General features: G+C 47.2%; 2 protein-coding genes across 2 annotated transcripts in view; one reads left to right on the top strand and one right to left on the bottom strand.

Annotated features, from left to right (window-relative positions):
• HIGD1A (HIG1 hypoxia inducible domain family member 1A) overlaps nt 1-19,781 on the top strand; it is a 1,051,097-nt gene that overhangs the window by 765,676 nt on the left and 265,640 nt on the right. The gene's annotated exons all lie outside the window — the stretch shown is intronic.
• Nucleotides 15,150-19,781, bottom strand: part of GASK1A (golgi associated kinase 1A) — a 30,099-nt gene continuing 25,467 nt past the window's right edge. Inside the window, exons 2-4 of the mRNA XM_050780402.1 lie at nt 19,198-19,320; nt 17,321-17,424; nt 15,150-16,680 (exon numbers count right to left, since the gene is read on the bottom strand). Of these exons, the coding sequence (XP_050636359.1) occupies nt 16,470-16,680; nt 17,321-17,424; nt 19,198-19,320 (438 nt within the window). The 3' untranslated portion in view covers nt 15,150-16,469. The remainder of the gene's footprint in view (nt 16,681-17,320; nt 17,425-19,197; nt 19,321-19,781) is intronic.

Raw genomic sequence — 19,781 nt, 5'->3', positions numbered from 1 at the left:
ATTTCATCTTGACTAGCTGAGCTAATATCACAGTTCCACCTACATGGGATAAAAGCCTAGAAGTAGGTAGCAGAGGGCAGAGGGGAGAAAGAGCTGTATCTACCATGAGTTTTTCTTAGGCTCAACTAGACATTCAGATTTGCAAGACCTGGACAGACCACACCTGGCGTCAGAGTTTCGTAGAAGGGTGGAGATAGATGCTCAGCATGCCAGCAGGGCCATGTCAGCAGTTCCCTTCCACACGAGCAGTCCTCGCATCAGTAGTTCTGAGGGCCATCTTGATTCAGAAGCCCATGTCCCATAGGAGTTAACGTGTTTTCAACAACCCACAATCAGAGTTCCTAGGGTACCTCAAGGGACATGCCCAGTTACGAGTTTCTGCACTTAGGGAAGCCTAAGGTCATGCTTTCTTACCAGATGGTATAGCTTATTCTTTGTCCTTCCAGCCCAGGTGTAGCTTATCAATCAGAGGTCCAAAAACTCCCACGGGCAGTTTGGCCTAATACCGCACCTGACATCCAGCTAACTGGCTTGTCTGACTTCCCTGGGAGCAGAGCTAGAAAGTTAGCCCAAGATCAAATCTGTCCTGAAGAGGAGTTTTGGCCTTTTATTGTTGGGGAGACCTGCTGCAGGTCTGACTCCTGTAAGGGGCAGAGGGAAAGAAGCCGGGGAGAGGAGGTGGAGCCTAGGCTGTAGCTCAGTGCTGAGAACCTCTCAGCAGGCTGATCAGGGAGTTCTTGAGCCAAAGGTGTCCATTAGATAAGTATCCCTCCCCCCGCCCACCACCCAGTGCTAGTCGTCACCTGGGAGCTGCAGTGGGAAATGTGGCCTCAGCATCAGTACTTGGTGGATTCAGCATGGCAGCTGGGCCATCCCCTTGTTCTCTGCTGCAGGAGATCTGAATGGTGCATTTTCATGGTCGCCATGGATCTTTATGACATTCCTTTTACCCAGAATATCTTTCTCCCTAACTGTAGCGACCATCTGCCACCACCATAAACTGCCATGGGAACCCACACATCAAGACTCAGCTCAAAGCCAGAGATCTCAGACACTGCTGGGGCTGGGGGAGTGAAATGGTACAACCCCTTGGAAAACCATTTGGCGGTTTTTACTAAAGCTGAGCACTTAGTTGCCCTATCTCTCAGCAATTCCACTTCTTGAGATATACCCAAGAGAAATGAGTGCTTATGTCAGCAAAAAGACATGTCTTCAAATGTCCATGGTTCTACTCTTAACGGCCAAACACCATAAACAATTCAAGTGTTCATCAACAGGTATATTCATACAATGGACACGACGATTTTAAAAAGAATGAAGTGAATGTCAGACAACATTGGGTAAAAGAAGGCAGACCCAAAAGAATACTTACTGTGTGATTCCATTTGTATGAAGTCCTAGAACAGGAATACAAACAGCAATGGAAGTCAGAATGGTGGTTACCGGGAAGGGAGGTAAAGACTGGGATGGACACAAGTGGGTTGTGTGTTGGCAACATTGTGGTCTGGATGGTGGTTGCACCGTGGACATTGAGGAAAGCCACCATCTTGCTTACACGGCACATTAGTGCATTCACTCACCTCTGTGCTTTCTGTACGGCACACCTTGATTTAAAAGGAAGACCACTTAGCCCAAGGGCCAGCTCTCTTGAAAACCCAGTTTGTCACACCCACAAAGCCTTACCCCTGCTGGCCCCGCCACTGTCTCCCGGGAAGCACTTACCTCTCCACGAGGCATTGCTCACAGGCTGGGAGCTCAGTGAGGGTTTGTGTCATGTGAGTCACAGCCAAGTCAATGAATGGTTCCTTGGCTCAATGAATATACGTATCTCTGCCTTTGTCCAAACTTTTTTACAAATTGGGAATCTGCTTTATGTGAAACTTTGCCCCCCCCCCTTTTTTTTCCTCTAACATTATGACATGACCACCGCCATGTCACTGACAACTACTCTTTGGAAACAACACTGTGGTTAGCTAGAGAATGTTGTGTACAATCACTAGGAGATTAACCTTCTTCCCCCAGGCTCCACGGAGGAGCTGGATCCATGCCCAGCAGCCCAGGCCACCCCTTGACAGCACTAAGTAGTAGCAGCATTTTTTCTTTTGCCGCTGCTGCTTTTTTAAAAAAACCATTTACTGGTGTTTATGTTGAAATACACAGATCTTCAGTGTAGAGTTACATGAATTTTGACAGATACATACATCGATGTAACACACACATCCCTACACAATAGAGACCATCTCCATCATCTCCATATTCATAGCGGGATGAATGTATAAATAATCTCTTATGACTCCTATACACACACACACAGGAGTGATTAAGAGCTTACGTAACATCAAGGGCATTTACATTTCTCTATCCTGTTTATTATGAATCTGCATCTTAACCATCAAAGAGTCAGGTGAAGGGAAGAGCACAAGAGAGAGCTGAGGTCTGGGATATGCAGACAGCTACTAAGCCAAAGTCTGTCACAAGTAACCCAGTGGCTCCCGGGGCCAGAGCTCCTCAGCCCTTGGCTTCTGCTCCTCTTCCCCCTGACTTCCGCCGTAAGTCCACTCTGAAACCATCCTGCTGGCTATAGATGGGGTGGCAGCAGGGGTGTGCCACATCTGGACAGGGGGGCCACATGATAACTTAAACCCATAAGGAATGCCTCAGGTGTTCCTCAGCCCCTGACCAGCCTCCAGCTGTTCCAATCAGCCACAGCCCGATATAGTCAGGCTGTCTAGGTGCCCAACAGTCCATGTGGCCTACAGCTGACGGAAGACCTAGTTAAGCCAGGGTTTCCACCCTTCAGGACAGGAGGGCAGTTTCAGGCCTCCAAGTAGTCCTTTTCCAGATGCAGGGAAGGACAGAAGGGAGGCAGCCTCCTGCTGCCACCACTGGTCTCTGCAGAAGTGCAGCCCTGCACCCTCCCAGTCCAAGCGATGGTGGTGATGATGGCCTGGCTAGGCCCCTGCAGTCAGCACCAGAGGCAGCGAACCAAGGCTGCATTGACCTGTGGACCGGCACTGTGGGCCTCCCTTCAGGAGGGTACAGGTTGTGGGGCCCAGGTCCCACCGCAGAAGCAGCACAAAGCCAGCCTCGCAGTCCGCTCTAGCCACACTGAGCCTATGGGAAAGCAGGTGGGCAGAGTGAGTTACCTTAAAGGGATGTGGTCTGAAGCCTCCTGTGTCATTTCTGTTTCCATTATGTTTATATATGAATTTTTGAAAGCCAAATAAATTCTAATTAACATTTTAAAAAACACACCCCTTCCAAACAGCAGCATAGTCAGCTATGTTTGTCCTTTAACCAAAGGAGTTTCATTTCTCAAAGAAAAAAATTCATGAAGTCACACACAACTAATTTAGAATTTGAGATAATTCTATCCTGGATCCTGGGAATAAAAAGTACAAGAAGATGTAATCTTTGCCTTCTGGGAGCTTACAGTTAGTGGAAATAATCAAATGATGCGTTTTTGAGTGTTGTACTTTCAGACTTTTGACTGGTTCAGGTAGGTCAGCCTTTTCCTAGGGTTGCTAAATTTAGCAAACAAAAGTAGGGGACACCCAGTTCAATGTGAATTTCTGATAAACAATGTTTTGCAATACTACCTTTTCCAACTAATGGAAAATGGGGGTGGGGGTGGATTACTGTGTAACTGTGAGGTTAATATCCCCCAGTATCCCCAAATCATCCCCATTTTCCAAGTTCAAATATAGAGACATTGGTGGAGAGGGAAGACTCAACCATGCCTCCACTAAAATAAGAAACAGCAACAATACCAAATGCCAGCAATCATGCAGAACAACTGGGTTTACATTCATTGCTGGTAAGAATGTAAAATGGTACTCTGTGAAATAGATGAGCAGTTTCTTAAGAAATTAAACATGTACTTATCCTATGACTCAGAAATTGGACTCCTGGGCATTTACCCCAGAGAAATGAAAATGATGTTCACACAAAAGCCTGTACACAAATGTTCCCAGCAGATTTGTTTGCAATAGTCAAGAACTGAAAATGACCCAGATGCCCTTCAATGGGCAAATCGTTAAACAAACCGTGGCACATCTGTACCACGGAATACTACTCAGCAACAAAAGGGATTGGGTTACTGATACATCGACAACTTGGATGATCTCGAGGACATTGTGCTGAGTGGAAGAAAAGCCAACCTCAAAAGTTTACATCCTGGGTGGTTCCATTTATGTAACATTCCTCTTGAAATGAGAAAATTTTAGAAATGGAGAACAGATTTGTGGTTGCCAAGGATTAGGAATGGGAGAGAGTGAAAGGGGTAGGTGTGACTATATAGGAGTGCAGGAGATCTTTGTGGCAATGAAACAGTTCTTTATCTTGATTGCCGAGGTGTTTGATGAGTGTACACGTGATAACAGGACTGTGGAATCACACATATTGTACCAATGTCAAGTTCTTGGTTTTGATATCACACTACAATTAAGGAGGATGTAACTACAGGGGAATCTAGGTGAAGGGTACACAGGACCTCCCTGTACTATCTTGGCAACTTCTGTGAATTTATGATTTTTTCCAAAACAGAAAGTGTTTAGCAAATCCTTGGAAGGGCTGGGGGAGTGTGCTCTAGAGTCAGCCTCAAGGAACAATTCTGCAAACGCCACAACCCCAGCGGCTGCTGCTGTGGCTGTGAGTTCAAGAACCACAAATGGAGCTGGGATGTAGGGATGAGGATGCTGTTACCAGTGTCACAACCACCTCTCAACCATCACAAAGCTGGTGACTGGGCACTGGAATCATAGTCCAGCCCCACTCTGCCAGCCTCCCACCCTTGGGACCCAGAAAGCTGGCAGGTGGATACTGAAGCCTGCTCTAGGACACCTCTCATCTCCACCACTTTGCCTGTGAACTGAAAATAGCTAAAAGGCACAGGAGGACGTCCATACAGGAAGACAGCCCTCCCAGGAGAGCATCTGAAAGGTAGAGTCTAATTTGCATCCAGAGCCCAGCTGCAAGGGAGCCTGGGTAATGGAGTGTGCAGCATTTCAGTCTCAGCAGTGCAGGAGGCTCCGTAGAAAGAGGGTGGGGTGGAGGTTGGGCAGCCCAATCCCTGACATTCACCATGGTCACCCACCAGAACTAGGTGTGCCTTCATGTGGGCAGCAGAACTTCCATGTGGGCAGGGCAGAGAAAGGATGCATCCATTCATTCCCGATGTGAAAATCATCCAAGATGCCTGGGATCCTACCTCACTGTTGTGTGTGGGTGTGTGTTTTAAATGAAGCAGCAGTCGTGAGAACCAGGCAATCAGATGTCCAAGAAGCAGGGCACCCTTAGCATTCCCTTTAGGCACGGCTTCCCGGGTCATGCTCCTCATACCCAAGGTGATGCCCAGCGCACCACTCACTTGACACATGGACACAGGGAGGGCAAAGCCTTGTGTCCTGTTGTTATGCAGAGTCTGTGGTATACAATGATCCATGGCAAATGTGGCTGGGAACACACACACAGGAGACTGTAAAAATCCATATCCTCATATCCATCAGCTTTAAGTGACTTTACCTGTACCTACACTTTGAGGGTCCCTGGACCTCCATTCCCTCGGGCACTAGGGACCTTCCAGAGCTCACCCAGCTTAGCCTGCTCTGGGTCAGGGGACATGCCTGTGTTGGACCTATCACTCCACCTTCTACTCTCTCCCTGCGCCTGCCTCAAAAGGCCAGATGTTCCCTAGGAATCCTTACGAGGAGCTAGGTCCTACAGTGGAATTTTGGACACTAGCAGTAGGTCAGCAGGGCCAAGTTAGACTTCCCTAGCATTTCTCAGATCACACCTCACATGTGGCTCCTTCTTCATCTACAAGTAAGCCTGCTGCTTTCTTGCAGGCCAAGCCCCTCCCATCACCAGCATCCCTCCAACCAACACCACCTCTGGGGTTCCCTGGGCCTCACTCCACCATTTCCCCAAGAGGTGCTTCCTCCTCTGCCCCACAGCCTCCCAGAACCCTGCAGTCCAGCACTCTCCCCTACCCAGCCTCCTCCAAGTCCACTGGACCCATGACCCCTACTGCTATTTTCCTGCACAAACTGGGTGCTGCTACCTCTGCTGCTGTGTGAGATGTGTCGAACCCTGAGTTTCCACCTAGAGACACTTTCCTCTCTGGTTACATTGCCTTGGAGACTCAGTGATTCTTCCCTGGTTGCTTGGACAAAACCACCCAATGTGCCCTGCCCAGAGGTCCCAGAGGCTGAGCTCTCAGGCACCCCAAAAGTCTTCAGTGCCTATACCCAAATGCCATATCTCCAGCCCCCCAAAATGAGCACCCCTGAGCAATGCTAACCAGAACCCAAGATAGTTCAGGAGAGGCCTCAGGCAGCACTTTTGCTGGTCCAGGGTTGGGAGAGGGAGGCAACAGAGGAGGAAGAACTCCACAGTTCCTCGGAGAGATCATAAGAAATCCCCCTGGGCCTCCTCCCCATTGAAGAGACCTTGGGGCAGAGTAGGTGCATGTATGAGGGGAGGAAAGACCAGTGTTGGTAGCAAGGCAGGCTTCAGAGCCAAAACCTCCTGCCTGGGCAAAAGGAAAATGGGTAGTCCAGGAGTGGGATGGAGGAAGTCTACCTGAGCCGGCCAGCGCACCTCAGACGGTCAGGTGGTGGCTGTTTACTCACCCACAAGCCCCGGCCAAGTGAAAATATCTCCAGATATTCACAGAGGTCTCTCCTGCATTTCTGTGTAGGCAGAGATCTTCCTTTGACCCCCTTTTGCCAACAGTGCTTTGTCTACCCTCCCAGGCTTTCTGGATCCTCAGTTACAGGAGACGTGCTTACCATACACAACACCAAGACACAGACAGTGACAGCCAGACGGAATATGGAAGACTGGGCCTGTCCCCAAACATCTGGAACGTGGGGCCACCACAGCATGGCCTCTTACTCCTTCCAAATTCTACGTTCTCTGTGGGAAATTTGCTTGATAATAATTGTTGAATAAGTAAATGAATGAATGAATGTAAGAAGGAAGGAAGGATGCTATAGTGGTTGGGATCAAGGGCTCTGGAGTCAAACAGACCTGGGTTCAAATCCCAGCTCCACTAGTTACCTGCTGTGTGACCTTGGGCAAGTGACCCAGCCTCTCTGAGTATTAGTTTCCTTATCTGTCAAGTGGGAACAATAATGCCTACCTTGTGGAGTTGTGAGAGTTTGAGATGAGGAAGTATCTAAAGCTTCTGGCATGGTGTGAGACCACTGTAAATGTTCAGAACATGCCAGGTGGTGCTTATGGCTGTCTTAGAGTGAGCCTCCTCCCTCAGACAAGCTCAATGCTGCCCATTCACAAGGCAATGCAAGGGTGACATGTTCCAGTCAGGGATGCAGGGACAGGCTTCTCACAAGCAGAGTGGTTTATCGTTCCCTTCATGCCCTTTGAAACATCATGTGGCCTGGGCATCCCCTCATCCCACACCACCTGCTTCCGCCACCAGCCCCTTTGGGGTAAGCTACAGCTCCTGGCAGCTGCCTCCCTGGAGTCACCCAGGTGCTCCTGTTGAGGAACAATGACCATATTTCTCTCCACCAACAGGGGGCAGCATTTTCTGCCTGGGATTCCTGCAAGGAGCAGGTGTGGCTTCCCCACCCAGCTGTCTTCCCTAAGTGGACCTGAAATCTGGAGACCCCTCTGGCATTCCTCAGGGGGACCATCCTTTCCAGCAGCTCTCCAAAGCAAAGAGCCCTGAATTGTAGCATTTACCGATTTCCATGGTATAAATACTCCTACCGTGGCAGATTCCAGGCCACCAGTGTGACATCACTGAATGCAGAGTTGGAAAGAAATGCATAGTAGTGCACACTTACACAGTGTTTCCACTGTACACATATACAATAGATGTAAATAACCTCGAGATCATAGATGATAGCAAAATATAGTAAAATAATTGTGAGTGGTATATTTTGAGTACTTATTACTTCTGTTTCAATGTAATTTATTTAATGGTAACTATATATAGGGTTTTTTTTCTCTTTTTTAATACCCTTCAATTGGGATATGCTTTTTTTAAAAAAAATAATGAGTTGGGGCCTCGCTATATTGCCCAGTCTTGAACTACTGAGCTCAAGGGATCCTCCTACCTCAGCCTCCTGAGTAGCTGGGATTACAGGCATGTGCTACCACACCCAGCATATAGTTTAACTTTTTAAATAATGGCTGTGCTTTACAACATAAGCTCTTAAAAGCCGATATGAACAGACTATAGTATTTCACTGTGGCAGGCTGAAAGAATGGCCCTCCAGAGAAATATTCACTTCCTACTCCCCAGAATCTACAATTATTACCTTAAATGCAAAAGACTGAATATTATTTTATTTGGTGAAAGTGATATCTAAAAATTCTGAGAGGAGGCTCTTACCCTGGATTATCCAGGTGAGCCCTAGATCTAATAACAAGTGAAGTGTCCTTGTACGAGCAAGGCCGCAGGAGATTCGACACAGACACACATGGGGTGGAGAAGGCAATGTGAAAACAGAGGTAGGGATTGGAGTGATGCAGCCACAAACCAAAACACAAAACGAGACCAGGCATGGTGGCTCACGCCTGTAATCCCAGCACTTTGGGAGGCCGAGGCGGGTGGATACCTGAGGTCAGGAGTTCAAGACCAACCTGACCAACATGGAGAAACCCCATCTCTACCAAAAATACAAAATTAGCCAGGTGTGGTGGCATATGCCCGTAGTCCCAGCTACTTGGGAGGCTGAGGCAAGAGAATCACTTGAACCTGGGAGGTGGAGGTTGCAGTGAGCTGAGATGTCGCCATTGCACTCCAGTCTGGGCAATAAAAGTGCAACTCCATCTCAAAACAAACAAACAAACAAAACAGGAGGAATGCCAAGCAGCCAGCACATGCTAGAAGAAGCATGCAACAGATTCTCTCCAGAGCCTCAGGTGGCAGCACGGACCTGCCAACACCTTGATTTTAACTCACCCCCAGAACTATGGTTTTGAACCACCCATTGGTGGTAGATTGTCATGGCAGCCTGAGAAAACAGTTACAGGCCTGACGCTTCTTCTCACATGGACCTCAGGTATTTGTCTTGTCCTTAAGCAAACCAAAACCAATGGCTGCCTTCTTTGCAGAGATTTCTTCCTTTGGATTAAAAGCTGGGTTAAACTCCTATCCCTCCTGAGTCTTCCTATCAGTCTCCAAACTCTCCTTTTGGAGGGACTTACATAGTTCAGGTTTTGCTAGAATAAGCTGTTTGCTTAGTTCTCAAATACATTATAGAATGATTCCACCACAATTTCCAAATTGCCTGGCATTTTCATAAACTCCGGAAAGGCTCCACCTTTTCCTTAACAGCAAAGACTTGAAAAATGTCGTGCCTGGACCAGCAGTGCCAGTAGTACCTGGAACTTGATAGAAATGCAGATTCTCAGGCCACGCCCCAGGCCCACTGAGTCAGAAATTCTGAGGGTGGGGCGCAGCAATCTGTGTTTCAACAAGATCTCCAGATGATTCTGATGCTGGCTCAAGTTCGCAGCTGCAGCCACAGACGGATGGTTTCAGAGTCTACTCAGGCTCTCAGACTCAGCAGCAGGCCAGGGGATGTCTGAGAGTCGGGGTGGAGCTAGCCCAGAGCTCCTGCACTGAGGAGGTTGCTCAGGACTCCACGCATGTGAGCTGGACACTGCAGGAATTAGAGCACAAGGAAGAGAACGGCTCCTGCCAGGAGGGGCAGACCCTCCAGCCTGGGTGGAGCCCTGCCATCCAGATGGCTTAGGCTATGGGAACTTCTGCCCATTCTTCCCACTGCCATTCTCTTCTGTCGGGCACTCCCTCTCTGGATCAGCCACAAGCTCTCTGGTGCCTTTGAAACAGAGTGCCTGGAGGTGCGGACAGAGGAGGAGAAGCACTCATGCTTCCTACTTCCACTCAGTTGATAAGAGTCTGCCCAGCACGGGCCTACAGTATGGCAGAAGTCAGTTAAACCTCAGCCCACTGAGGCACGTGGGCCAGCTCCTCACATCCCTCCAGCCTCATGGGGGATGAACGGGCCAAGGGGCTGTTTGGCTTCCTTCCAATCTCCTGGCTCCCGACCCAACTCAGGGAACCCGCGTCTGACATTCCACTTAGAGTGGGGGCCGTGGCTAGGGGAGGAGGAGCATCGCATTCACCCCTCCAGGGAAGAGCCATCGCCTGCATCCTTGACCAGGCTTTCCTGTCCCTGGACTTCAGGATCCTTGTCTGCAGAACAGAGGGGTTTGAGCCAAGTCAGGATGCCTCAAAGTGCATCTTGAGGAATGCTGACAGATGTTACTTAACGCCTCTGTGCCTCATCTGTAAAACGGAGATAACAACAGCAATACAAAGGCCACAAAAAAAAAAAAAAAAAAAAAAGAAGGGCTCTTTGACAAAAGTTTACGAAGGGCTGCACTGAACAGGGCTGTAGCCTCAGGATCACAGAGCCTTCAGACGCTGCGGTGGCCACATGGCCAAGATGCACCACACCCAGAGCCTCCACCTTGGAAACTTCTGAAGTCAAAGATCTCAGGATCCCTGAAGCATCTGTCCAGCATCACAGGTTAAAATCTGCTGCTCCCATCTGTGTGGCCTCAGGCAAGCCACCTCTTTCTTTTCCCTCCCCGCTACCTCTGTCGTTCGTTCCTTATCTGTAGGGTAACCATAATCAAATTGGTGTTGTTGTAAGTCATTCATAAAATAATCTGTATAAAGCCCGTAGTATGACTTATTACAGGTCTGTCCAGAATCCCATACTCAAACCCTGGGGGCCAGATGTGATTCAGAATTCTGAATCTTTCAGATTTAGAAAGGTAATATGGTGCACATGCCGTGCATTATGCAGTACCCTCAGCAGAGTCTGAGGATACACCCAATAACAAAACACATCGCTATTTCTGCAGTAAGTTGTATAAATATTCACACTGAGTGGGACATGAGTTTTGGCATCAAACATACAAAAAAGCTTTTGATTTTCATGTTCTCGGGAACTGTTGGAATTGCATCTAGAAGGTTGTGAACCTATGTTACTATCATCAGCTCCTCCAGCTTGGAAACCATCATTTTTCTTGGAACAGCCCATTCAGCTGGGGATGCAGGAGGAGCAGGTTGGACTTGGGGTGAGGCCTGTCTGGCAGCACGGAGGCTGGCAATCATGATTGCCTCAGCAGAGCCTCTGAGGCCGGTTTGCCTGAAGCGGAGCAGAACCCCCACCCCACCCCACCCACTGCAGACCCATGGCAGCTCCAACCCTACAGACTCTTGTAAGGTTAGTGGGAACATCTTGATTTCCAACTGTTTGCTTCACTTGGCACATGGTTCTCATTCCAGAGGGAACGGCTGGGTGAACAGCAAGCACTGAGGTGAAGAGGCTTTCTTGAAAAGGATAAAAGTGGATGAAGTTTCCAGTTTGCAGGAAAGACACAGCTAATAGATTAGGCAGACTTTAACAAGCAAAGAGCCAAATGCATGTGAATGTGCTTGACCAGGAGTTGCAGTTTGCGGCTCCCCGGTCCAGAGAACCAGCCCTGCCACATCATTAACAGAAAGTTCTTCTGCTAATCCTTCTGAATCCAAAGGGATTAGCAGAAGAGGAACTGTCAGGGTGGCTAGGCTGGGCAGCGTGGTGGGAAAAGTGGTGGTCTTGGAGGCAAGACTTGCTAGCACAGCTCCTGCTGGGTTTGAAGTCCCACCCTTCTACCTACAAGCTGGGTGACCTCAGGTATGTTATTTAACCCCTCTGTGCCTCATCTGTAAAATGAAGATAGTAACAATCACACTTCCCCATGTGGTTGCTGTGAGGTTAAAAGCTTTGATCCATGTAAACCACCTATCCTAGGGAGCCTGTCCTCCTAACCCCAGGGAGGAAGAGGTCAGTGTTGATGGGAGTGCCCGGAAATGGTGTCCTTGCCAGATAAGCTAAGGAGGGAGAGCTGGCCCTATGCCACAGTGCTACAAGTGGTTGCACTGGGCAGGCTGAGAGGGGCCACTCCATATCTGCCCACATGGCCCCCGTCTGTGCTGAGTAGACCTGTTCACATCAGCACACAAAAGGGCTTGGTGCAAGCTGGGGCCTTGCTCACTGACAGGAAGAGTCTGGCGTGGTCTTTTCAAAGAGAAACTCTATACACACACACACACACACACACACACACACACACAAAACCAGGCAGATTTCCCCTCCTTTCTTAGGCGGCCACCTCTGCCCCATTTCAGTGTAAAGGAAATCTGCTCTCAGGATGTGGCTCAGTTTGCCTGCTCTTCAAGGTGCTGGGCCACTGCATTCACCTGGATTACCAGCTATCTTTGTTTAATCCTCACAGCCAGGCAGTATGGAAATCAACAAAGACCACCCAAGGGAGAATAGACAGAGGCTTGCTACGGCAAGGGGGTCAACACCATCACTTGCATTTGGCAGGGACTCCGAGACAGGTAGGGACTGGGAAAGCTTTATAGTGAGAAAGAAAGGGAAGGCTCCAGGTGCACCCTGATTGGAGGCTGTTGGCACGAGAGACACTGGAGGAGGGCAAACTAGAAGTGGGGCATCCTAAGTGATTGATTAGGGGAGCATATTTGGCTTTCTCTGATTGATCCCGAGTTGGAAGTAGGGACAAAAGTAAGGAAGCTGGCAGTCACTGACTAGGTCCTCACCCTACTGGGCAGATGATACAAACATTGCGGTTGGTTCTCTGAGCTGCTACAGAGGTGGTGGGTAGAGTTTTATTATTATATGTAGTTTGGTCATTGTCCACTTGCATGTTCAGTCCCTCGGTGGTGAGACAGGATTAGATCTGTTTTATTTCAAAGGGGCTGTTTAAGTCACAAAGTAGGATGAGCCTCATCCTGATGTGAGAACTCCAACTCTGCTTTGCAATGAAATGTTTCTTTGTATTCCTTTTTCCTTGACATTTTCTAGGATGACAAGTGTCTCACTCCCACCTGGCTGAGTGTAGGTCTACCAGGCAGAATGCAAAGCAGAGACTGTTAAACAGAAACTGGTTGAGGCCTGGAGGAGCAGCATCACTTGATAAGGGTATCCTTGGAAAGAAGTGAGAACACAGGAAGAAGAGAGGAGAAAAGACAAAAAATCAAAGTCAAAAAAACATTGGTGACCTTAAGAGAAATGCCTGAACTCTCTAAATCCAAACTCCCTTTTCCAAGGGCCTGAGTCTTGCCCAGGACACTTCTACATTTCCACGCCCACTGAATATGCCAGGCATGTTGGTTTATTGTAGGCCCCTGCTACCTATCTCCTACAGTAGGTTGTAAAAGATCTAGCAAAAGGCACAGGGCCTGGATGGTTTTATGGGAGAGTGCTATAAAACTTTTGAGGAATAAATGGTTCTTATTTAAACTGTTACAAAGCATTAAAAAGATAATATAATTCTGAATTTATTTTATGAGGTATGTTTAAATTTAATAGTAAGACAGCCATGGAGTGCCCAAAAAAGAAAACCTTATGAATGTATATGCAAAGATTCTAAATAAAATATTTGCAAGTTAAATTCTGCAGTTCCCAAAATACTAACATACCTCAGCCAGATAGGTTTATTCTGAGAATGTAAAGATTATTCAGCATTAGAAAATAAAGGAGAAAAACTAAATGCCCAATAGATATTGAAAAGGGCATTTAATAAAATTCAATCCCCATTCTTGATTTTTGAAAAATTATTTTAGTAAGCTAAGAATAAAAAGAAACTTCCTTAACTTGATGAAAGATATTTATCAGAATGATTTCATTAAACCTTACAAAACTTAATAGAAACCACAGAGGTGTTCCCATTAAAGTCTGGAATAAGATGTGGATGCCTACTATTGTTGCTCTCCAGAAAGCTCCCAACCTAAGTAATAAGACAATATAAATAAATGAGAGGAGTACACAAACACACTTGTGAAATATAAATGTAAAATTATCATTATTTGAAAGTATTATTTTCTACTTAAAAACTATAAGATATGCACCTAAAAGTCTATCCAGAAAAATCTAATCAAGAAAAAGAACTCATTCTCAATAGGATTGAGAAAATTACAAGCTAACTTTAAAATGAGCTTATTTGTCGAAGAAATCTTTAAAATGTTACTAGAGTTCAGTGGCTCATGCCTGTAATCCCAGCACTTTGGAGGCTGGGATGGGAGGGTGCTTTGAGCTCAAGAGTTCAAGACCAGCCTGGGCAATATGGCAAAATCCCATCTCTACAAAACAATACAAAAATTAGCTGGTCGTGGTGGTGTGCACTTGCCATCCCAGCTACTCAGGAGACTGAGGTGAGAGGATCACCCGAGCCCGGGAGGCTGAGGCTGCAGTGAGCTGAGATCTTGCCACTGCACTCCAGCCTGGGTGACAGAGTGAGACCCTGTCTCAATAAACAAAAAAATATTGCTAGAGATTATCAAAGAATAGGTGGATTGATAAACCAAGAATAGGTGGATTGATAAACCTGAATGAGAGCACTCAATATTCAAATAAGTCAGATTCCCACTAATTATAAATTCAATATAATCACAACCAAAACACCCATGGGATTTTGAGGATAATAGGAGAGGGGTGGCATGCTTCATAGATTGACATTATCACATGAAAGACAAATGCACAAAAATAGCAAAGGAAAAAAACTAAAGTAGAAGAAAAATATGGGAACTCAGTCTACCAGACAGCAAAAAAGAAAAGAATAAAGTAACTTTAATTAAAACACTGTCATACTAATGCAGGAACTGAAAAATAATATCAGAACACAGTTCACAAATGGACCTCCGTGCATGTGGGAACCTAGTATCTGATAAGAGTATACTTTCACAGCAGTAGAGAAAGAATAGACTATGAAATAATGTTATAACAACTAACTATCCATTTGAAGGGAAATGAAACTTGTTAGATCCCTAACTCACACCATTCTCTGCTTAAATCCACATAAAATATAGGTTTTGTATATGAATTTACAGGGAATATATAAGAAGTATATGAAAATATATAGTAAATACTATATAATATATAAGAAATATTATATAATACTAGAAGAAACACAGGAGATTATTTCAATAATCTTGAAGTGGTGACAACCTTTCTAAGAAGGCATGAAACTGAAAAGACTTAAAGGGAAAGATAAACAAATTTGACTACGTGGAAATTAACATTTTACGCTTGGCAAAAGACTATAAACAAAGTTAAGAGACAAATGATAGGCTGGAAGAAAACATTTACACCAAGTCAACAGAGAAAAGATTGATTACACTCATTAGAGTCAAAGATTTCCAACAAATTAACAAGCAAAGGGCAAGCATCTTAAAAGAAAAGGACAATGCAGAAAAGAAAATACAAATGTCTGGCAAATAAGTGGAAAGATGACTTCGTTCATGATTAAGGAAATGCAGTTTTTAAATAGGTTTTCCTCCTAAAACCCAAAAGTCTGAGAATGTTAAGTGTTGGTGAGGGTGTAGAAAAATAATCACTCTCCTACCCTCTTGGGAGAAATGTAAATTGACACCACCATTTCGGACAGCAATTTGGCAGTTTCTTTCAGAATACTGAATGCCCATACCCTTTGCCCCAGAAACCCCTTACGGAAATCTGACTCGCAGAAATATTTGCACGCCACGCAGTCATGTTCACGGCAGCAATGTCTGTAATTGATGAAAAATTGGAGCTACTTAAATGTTCATGATTATGGGACCAGCTAAAGAAAATATGACACATCCCTGCCTTGGAATTTCATGCAGTCACCAATAAAGATTGGGTCAAATCAGATGGCTGATACAGAATATAGTTAATAAAGTAAAAATATAGTGAGTTGACAAACAAAGCATGACCGCACTTTTATTTTTTAATTTGCAAGTAGTGTGACCATGAATAACACACACACACACACATACACACTGCTAGAGAGTTTGTGGAACTTATGCTTTTTGTCATATGCTTCTATTATTTATGAACTTGTTTTTACTGAGCATGTATTACTTTTAGACTTTTATAATTTTTTAAACCAAAAAACATAACTGAGTAATAATTGAAAAGTTAAAGTCTATAAAGACAAACACATTATGTGTCGTTTATTAGACCTGAGTCTACTTTCAGCCGGAGCAACTCTGGGCTGCAAGTGCAGTTCTATGAAGATTTTACCTTTATTGGGTTTGTCTCATGTATTGCATGCAGGCACGCACACATGCCACCCACACCTACACACCTCTACACACACACAAAGTTCTCCAGCTCTGCATATGCACGTGCATCACACATTTTTACAGTATCTTGAGCAGCTCCAGAACATTTTTTAATGTATTTGTTGGTGCAGGGGAATAAATAGCCAGAGCCGAGAAAGCGGAAAGGGATGCATTGAGATTGAAAACCCCATGCTACCTCCACCATCCCGGGCAGGTGAAATATCCCATGACATCCTTGTGCCCCTCTGGCTTCTGGCTTTTCCCATTTGTCCTCAAGATGAGTGAGCCCAAGAAAATGTGGCCATCAGGATGGATGCTCATTGACTCAGGGCTGGTGTGAGGCTCACGGGTCCTCGTCCCTGAAGAGTGTGAGGTTGTGCTTTCGGATGTGTCCCAGCAGCACCTGTCCTCGCTGCTCCAGGGTCTGGAGGACGTGCTTCAGCCCCTGAGCCCCGCCTTGGCTTTCCCAGAACACGGGGTCCATCTGCAGCGACTTCAGCAGCATATTCTGTAGACACCCTGATGCGAGAACCTTCACGGCAGACTCAGGAAACCTGGAGCGAAGGCCCCAGAACCCCGTAACAGAAAGAAAAAGCAACAGCGATCTCAGAGAATTTCAATAACAGGTGAAGCCAGATGGCCAGAGCTTGCATAGTTGAGGAACTCTGGCAAAGTCACCCTGCAAACTCCCCAGGCCTGCACCTGCTATCTCATTAACAGAGGACCCTTTGCCTAGCTCTGCTGTGAAGGCAGGGGATAGACCCTTCAGATGGGTCCCATCCTATAGAGAAGCCAGGTGAACAAATGCTGCTATCCCAGGCTCCATTTGGCAAATGCAGGGCCAGAAAGAATCCTGGGAAGGCAGAGCTGCCTGCCAAGAGTGAGCAGGGAGGGGTAGACTCTTCAGCCTAGCTCTCCCACCCAGAACAAGGGAAGGACTAGCCTCTCCACACCCCAGCAATGCAGCTAGTATTCTGCAGGCACAGGAGGCCCTCTGGATGTTGGGGTAGGCCCTGCCAACTGTGTCCCCTCTCAGCTTTCCCAGGGCTCCCCACCACCACCTAAAGTTCTGATCCAACAGCTTGTCTGATGGACCGTGGGCTTCTCAGGGCCATAGTTCAAGGTCCCAAGGTTTGCAGCAAGGCCATCAGGTCTCAGTCCCGTGAACTTCCACCCGACCCTTTTGACCCTCACCCATCTATGCCCTCCAGCAGCCGAAAGTTCAGCTTGTCCTCAGGGTGCTGAAGGTTGCCGGCGTTATCGATGTAGACCAGGTGAGATGGATTGCTGCTCCGGACCTCAGGGAAGAGGTTGGACAGATAGAGAGGTGGGTAAGGGTGCAGCTACGGCTGGCACCTATGGACTTGGTCAAGATTAAGGGGCTGAGAGCCCTAAGCTGTCAGTCCCACAGTCCATGCTAACAAACAGTCCTCACAGCTGACCACTTACTCTATGTTGGGCACTGTGCTAAGTGCTTCCAGGCATCCTGTCAGTTAGTTCTCCCAGTAACCTTAGGAAGCAGGCACTAGTGTTAGCCCTATTTTACAGAAATGGTGGCACCTTAACTTAAGCAATTTGCACAAAATCACACAGCTAGTAAGTAGCTGGGCCGTTTCAAACCTGGACCCATAGGGCTAAGGCAGAGCACCATCTGCTAAATTGCAAGGCCAAAGGACTGATCCTGTTTTGGTGGCTGAAGGGGTGAGGAGCACAGGTGGGAATCGGCAGGTGCCGAGGTAGCCTGCTCCTCAGGGCCATCGCTGTGAGAGGCATCACACATGTGCTGCTCACATGTGTACACACTCAGTCACCCCTTTGTGCCACCTGTGCCTATGCACCTGGGCATCCCCCTTAGCACCACTGAGAGCACACACAGATGTCTTTTATCCTCGAAAAGCAGTGACCACACTCTGTTTCTACAGAAGAGTTTAGCAGCTCCTAAACATTTTGAAAACCAAAATCAGCACCGGAGAATTCTTTAGTACCTTAAAGAATATGGTGTGGTTGTGAATGGGAGACCATCTCTTCTCGTCCCCACTCCCACGCACGCACTCCTTTCCCACATAGCCTCCAAAAGCCCATGGGCATTTCCCACAATCCTCTCCAGCGGCCTAGGCTTAAGCTATGAACTTCTGTTTCCAGGACCCCAGCTTCCCTTCTCTCTGCCTCTTCTCCTTTCTCACCCCACTCCACATGTCAGGATCACTTTTTGCTCAAAGCTGGGTGGCTCTTCCCTCTAGAAACTGCTGTCCTAAAAGATCTGTGAAATGCCTGCTCACCAGGGGTAAACAATGGCTATTAAAGCTTTGTCTCTCCCATGGATATTTACCTTTGACAAGGGAAAAGGAGAGATGGCTCTGGGGGTAGAGGAGGAGAATTGCCAGCACCCCCACTAAGCAATCCTGGCCTCTGGGTGATGTGGCCTCCCTGAAGCCCATCCCTGGACACCATGCTGACAGCTACCCTCCAAGAGGAAAGGGAGGCTGTGGGGACACTATGCCTCACTGCAGGAGAAGATAGAGAAGCCCTTCCCTGGGGGAAGCACTTTGCTTCTTATGCAGAGGAAATGGTTATTCTGCCCTCTCCGATGGCCACAGCACATTGCTTCCCACCCTGGACTCTAGTTTTGACAGGAGCAGCAGCAGCCTGTGAGCCACTGGGGTCTTGGGTTCATGCCCTAATGCTGCTACCATATGGCCTTGGAGATTCCTTTCCCTCCAGACTGCAACTCCTCATTTACTGGCACAACGAGGATGTTGACTAGACACACCATTCTCAAACTCTACTTCCAGGAGCCCTAGTTGTTCTCTGGAGTCTCTTATGGGCAGTGGAGACAGTGAAAAGGGGGCTCCAGCCCTCATGCCACACTCCTCCTCAGGCACATTCTTAAAGCTCCATTTTATCAGTTTACATATTGCAGACTCCTGGAAATATTCAAACAACTGGTTTTTCTGAAAAGAACAAGACTGGGAAACCCCAGCAACAAATGATTTTTGAAACTTGTTAGCATCTTCTGAAGGACACAGGAAGACCTGGTTCTGGGGTGACAAGGGGATGGTGTGGAGACGTACCAGGATGTGGACCAGCCGCAGCTCGGCTGGGTTCCGGCATTTCTCTCGGAGCCTCTCTTCTACACAGGGGTCTGAGGGCTCAGGCTCGAAGCCACAACAGTAGCGATCCAAGCGGTCGTGGACCTGTGGAGACACCCAGCCTTTGGTAGGGTGAGGCAGGGCAGGGGGCCTGCCTCCACCAGGCACAGCACGGAGGCCACCTGACCTGCTGTTTCCTACATGACGCTGGGGCCACAGCAGGGGTGACTCTCAGTGGTTCTCTGTGCTGGTCATTACTAAATGGGGCTTCCACTTTCCTCCTCTGGCCAGCTCACTCTGCACACCAGGAGCTGTTTGCTCATGCCTCAGGCCAGTGTGGATTTTCACCCAGTGCCCACAGCTTGACCTACACTGTTGCTCTTGAGCTCTAGCCTGGCACCACTGGGGCTCCGAATGCTGACCGTCTGCCTGTCTACCCAGGGAGATTCTACATCACTCTATTTTTTCTTTAAGTAGCAAATGCTACATCAGGGATTCCTCCTTTCTTTAGAGGTGCAAGTCCTTTAATGATCATCTCAACAGCTCTAACTGGACAGCTCTTTTAC

The sequence above is a fragment of the Macaca thibetana genome, chromosome 2, assembly GCF_024542745.1.
Source record: "Macaca thibetana thibetana isolate TM-01 chromosome 2, ASM2454274v1, whole genome shotgun sequence".
Taxonomy (NCBI): Eukaryota; Metazoa; Chordata; class Mammalia; order Primates; family Cercopithecidae; genus Macaca; species Macaca thibetana.
The sequence above is the reverse complement of the archived record's forward strand: the minus strand, read 5'-3'. Positions and strand labels throughout refer to the sequence as shown.